The sequence below is a fragment of the Eurytemora carolleeae genome, unplaced genomic scaffold (assembly GCF_000591075.1).
Source record: "Eurytemora carolleeae unplaced genomic scaffold, Eaff_2.0 scaffold1023, whole genome shotgun sequence".
Lineage (NCBI taxonomy): Eukaryota > Metazoa > Arthropoda > Copepoda > Calanoida > Temoridae > Eurytemora > Eurytemora carolleeae.
Window position 1 is genome coordinate 31,132 of NW_019402170.1, and position 4,929 is coordinate 36,060.

At 29.9% G+C, this 4,929-nt stretch overlaps 1 protein-coding gene across 3 annotated transcripts in view; it reads right to left on the minus strand.

Annotated features, from left to right (window-relative positions):
- Window positions 1-373: 373 nt before the first annotated feature.
- LOC111718072 (mitogen-activated protein kinase 1) overlaps window positions 374-4,929 on the minus strand; it is a 30,156-nt gene continuing 25,600 nt past the window's right edge. For all 3 annotated transcript variants that reach the window (XM_023493563.1, XM_023493564.1, XM_023493562.1), the window contains exons 18-19: window positions 2,068-2,103; window positions 374-1,867 (exon numbers count right to left, since the gene is read on the minus strand). In XM_023493563.1, the coding sequence (XP_023349331.1) occupies window positions 1,775-1,867; window positions 2,068-2,103 (129 nt within the window). In that variant the 3' untranslated portion in view covers window positions 374-1,774. The remainder of the gene's footprint in view (window positions 1,868-2,067; window positions 2,104-4,929) is intronic.

The window sequence follows — 4,929 nt, forward strand, 5'->3', positions numbered from 1 at the left end:
ATTTTTTTCCCATTATTTGGACATTTTTTCAAAAACTCAATTTTGGACTGCATTTCTTCTTAAGTAATAAAGTCAGAAAGTTTCATCAATAATTTTTTTGCTTCCGGCACTTAGAAATAAGATGATTTTATCGATGAATAAATAATTCTATAAATACCTTTAAAACATAAATTCTTACAAATACAGCACGTATACATTAAGCAATAAGCATGACCCATTTTTTAAGAAATAAGCCCCAGCCCGGCCCCGGAGAATTGTGCATTTACATTACAAAATTTGGTCATAAAAAAGTTCAAATATTTAAAGAAGTTATAAAAAAAATTTGAAAACTTCATGTTTCCTCAAAATGAAAGACATGTTACCTCTAAATTCATATTTATATTTTGGCTTACAAATTAATTTATGTGATAATTGAATCTTTCTTTCAGAAATGTAAGGATTATTAAGTTTTCCTTTCCGAAATGTATAATATTATTAAATCGTTTTATCAGAAATGTAAGGATTATTGAACTGTCTTATCAGAAATGTAAAGATTATTGAATCTTCCTATTAGAAATGTAAGGATTATTAAAAAATCCTATTTGAAATGTAAGGATTCTTGAATTTTTTTACCAGAAATGTAAGGATTATTAAATCGTTCTATCAGAAATGTAAGGATTATTTAACTGTCCTATCAGAAATGTAAGGATAATTAAATCGTGCTATCATAAATGTAAGGATTATTAATAGTCCTATCAAAAATGTAAGGATTATTAACAGTCCTATAAAAAATGTAAGAATTATTGAATCCTCCTATCAGAAATGTAAGGAATATTTTATTCTCCTATCAGAAATGTAAGGATTATTTAACTGTCTTATTAGAAATGTAAGGATTATTTAACTGTCCTATCAGAAATGTAAGGACTATTTAACTGTTCTATCAGAAATGTAAGGATTATTTAACTGTCCTATTAGAAATGTAAGGATTATTTAACTGTTCTATCAGAAATGTAATAACGATATGGATTTTTTATCACAATATTTTGTTAAAGGTAAATGCTTAATCCTCCGAAGGTCGGTTTGCTCAATTCTTATATACTAATCATGCTTACTATACAAATGCTTACATTAAAGACAAAATACATTGAAAAAAAGATAAGTTCCGAAAAAACTGACCACTTTTATACTCTAATTTTTAATCCTTATCCGTATATCTTTGTAACCCAATGATGTTAACCTTTGATATTTAATTCTATAACTGTTAATTTATAACTTGCAGCGTTCAGCATCAGGTTGCACATTAATAAAAGGATTCAAATAAGAGTTTGCTGTGAGTAATCAGTTCAATTGCAGGTGTCCATATAATTCCATTTTTGATCCCGAATGGGATCTGTATAAAAAGTAAATATATGGGCATGAAAATACACTTTCTGTGTCATTGTGAACTTTTGCAAGTTTTTGTGTACGTCTACTACATTTTAGAAATGTGTTCTGTATTTTGGATATGAAATGATGTAAATATCAGTTTATCAACATATAAGGATAAAATATGATATACAGAAAAATAAAATTTTCCTTGCAAAAAAAACATTGTTTACTACAACAACATGGTTAATTTCTGCCCCTAATATCTATCAACCAACATTTGGGATTGTATTGGGTGGAAGTTTATGGAGCCCTGTGGTAAATATGGTAAAGAAGATATATATTACTAGATAACATGAATATGTGTATTGGATGGGAGTTTATGGACCCCTGTCCACTGTGGTAAATACGGTAAAGAAGGTATTTATTACTAGATAACATGAATATGTGTATTCTTGAATGTAAGAACTTCTTGATAAATCATCTCCTTCAGTGTACTAGTAGGTAGATCATCGATTTCAACCTAAATTTTTCAAATTAATTACAAAATATTTTTAAAAACTGTTTTTAAATAAAAACAATCATTGAAGCATAATGTTAGGTATGATGGCAAGATTTAAACTAAACAACAACTATTGATATCAAATTATCTTTACAAAAACATTGGATAGATATTGTTCAACTTAATTTATAATTTAAAAATGTTTCTCTAAAAAAAATGACCTCAAACGAGAAAGGCTTCTGCGCAACTGGTTCGTCCTAAACATTAAACTATATCAATAAAATTAAAAATTTCATTTTAAAAATAAATATTTTCAAGAGTTCATTGACCATCCTAGGAATGTGCGTAATAATCGCGCAAAACTTGAAAACATTATTTTCCAGTGTGTCTGTTGTTATATGGATTTCAGAAGAATAATACAAACTCAAATTTTCAAATCCTTTTATCTTTGCAACCTGATGGTATGCATCTTTGATATTTCATACTTAGATTATTTAATCTAACAAAATGCATATTATAAAATATCTCAGGTTATACAACATTGGGTTGCAAAGAAATAGGGATTAGAAAATTAGAGTTTTTGGCAAAGACTCAATTCCTTTTGCGTTTGATTGCTGTAAAACGTACTGCATTTACACTATACAACAGTTGTTGTGCATTTTCTCAAAGGCTAATATTTTTATATAAACATACTTTTTATAAATTTTAAAAAGTCATTTTTAAACAAAATTTGGTCAAACTTTCCTGAAATTACATATAAATGTTTGCGCATGCAGAAACCTTATTTTCTTTTTTTTTCTGCTATAAAGAAAAAACGATTAATCGATTATATATTTGAATTAGTTAAATGTATGCATGATCTGGATCTGGTTCCAAGGTGAATATAGCAATGTCTGGTAAATATGATGGATTGTAATCGGATTATATATTTTATAACAAATATTCAGGTTTGGGGCAAGACCTCCCTCATTCAAAATACTTTAAAGACTTTAAAGGGAGTATTCGACGTATTTTCATCCATCCATCCATATAATAAGTTGAAGGCCCCATTTACAACGGCATACAAAAAAACTTGCTTTTTAAAAAAAGAGTTAACAAGGCGCGTTGTCGGAGAAAAACTAAAATATCTTAAGAGTAACATTGTAAATATAGGACACGCCGGACAGCTCTTTAAGGAATTGAGTCTTTGCCACAAATCCTGATATCATAATCCCTATATCTTTGCAACCATATGTCGTAGACCTTTGATATTTCAAACTATATAATTGCAACCAAATGTCGTATAGACCTTTGATATTTCAAACTATATATTCTGTCAGATCATACAGTCTAGGTTTGAAATATAAGAGTTTTACACCATCAGGTTGGAAAGATAAAGGAATTATAAATATACAGTTTGTGGCAAAGACACAACTCCTTTGTGAAGTGCAGTCTCATTATTAATTTGAAGCTATAAATAATGTCTTAATTTTTAAAAGTAACAACACTCTTTAACCAATCTAATTAATGTTTTTATTTTTCACTAAGATTCTTATGAAAATATATTTGTATTGAAAGCTTAAAGTTTAATGTTTGCCCAACTTTGATCTCCTGTTTGTTTTGATAAAGTCACAAAGTGTTCTGCACAAATGAACTGGAATCTATATATATATTTATACTTTTCTTATCTGCCTTTCTGTTTGTTTGTATCCAATAAACGTCAAAACGGCTGAACCGATCGGGCCCGAATTCTGTGTTGGACCTCACATGAACCCAAGAAATGGATGATCAAAATTTCAAAAATAGCCTCCTGAAAAAAAGTTCCACGATTGTTTTTTTTTTCAAAATTTGTTTATTTTTGTTTTACAATGTGTACAAAGCAAAAATGTTCACAATTGCAACAGAAAAATAAAGCCTAGTCATAAATCTTTAATTTGTAAAAAATAGATGATCTACTTTCTTTAGTTTTAGATTTTCCTATCATTGTGTTCTAGCATTTCGATAGCCATTTATAAACGTATCATTTAAATTATGATTAAGGTTCATAAGATATTAACATTATTTTTGACACTAACAAATTCTAAAATCTGAATTGCAATTCCTAATTGCAAATTGTCAAGCCAAATATTATCAAAATATTTGAAATTTTAATCAAAACGATAGGATTTTACTAACAGCGTTTTTTCTTTATACTGATGACACATTTGTTATTGCTATTTCAATTCTATGTGATATCAATTCTATATTTCCTGGATTATTTTATATTATGTATGTCATATATATATGTATTGATGTTTATGCATATTATTCATTTCCATAACGTATATATTGTATTACTTAAACATAGATACATTGTATAATTTCCATTAAGAAAATGTATCTAATGAATAAAGTTTCCTTTACAGCATACAGCTAACAAACTTTTTAGATATATTCACACGGGGAACTGTAACCACAGTGATCCAATAGTTGCAAGCTCTTTCACAAAAATCGATAAGAATTTTGCCAATTACTGCTTGAAAACTAAAACTAAAAACAAATGCTTTGCAGCTGAAAAATCTCTAATTGACCACAATAAAGTTTTATTGAGAGCCCCGTCAGGACAAATGGAGGAAAATGTACGCTAGATTGTGACGTATGTATTTTGCTTAATCAACTACAGTTTTATAGTCTCTACGCAAATCATACTTCTTAAAACTAGTTGTTGTTTGTAAACAAACTTGACACATATGTCTCTACGCAGCATAAATATCTCAGTCGATCAAAGCTGTCAATGATGAACACATCTAAAAGTGAAAATCTTTTCCCTTGCTCCCTTTCTAATTTTGTCCTTACTTCAAACTCAGCTCCCCGCCTTAGCTCCATCCTTACTTCTAGCTCATCCCTTCGATCCAGCTCCAGCCTGCACCCTGTCCCTACCTCCATGCTACTCCCTAGCTCTGTCATTCGGACTAACTCTGTCATCCGCCCTAACCCCGCCCTTCTCTCCAGCCCCATCCTGATTCCTAGCCCCACCTTTCTCTCTAGCTCCGCCCTACTCTCTAGCTCAACACTGCTCTCTAGCTCTGCCCTGGTCAATAGCTCCTCCCTTTTCTCTAGCTCCA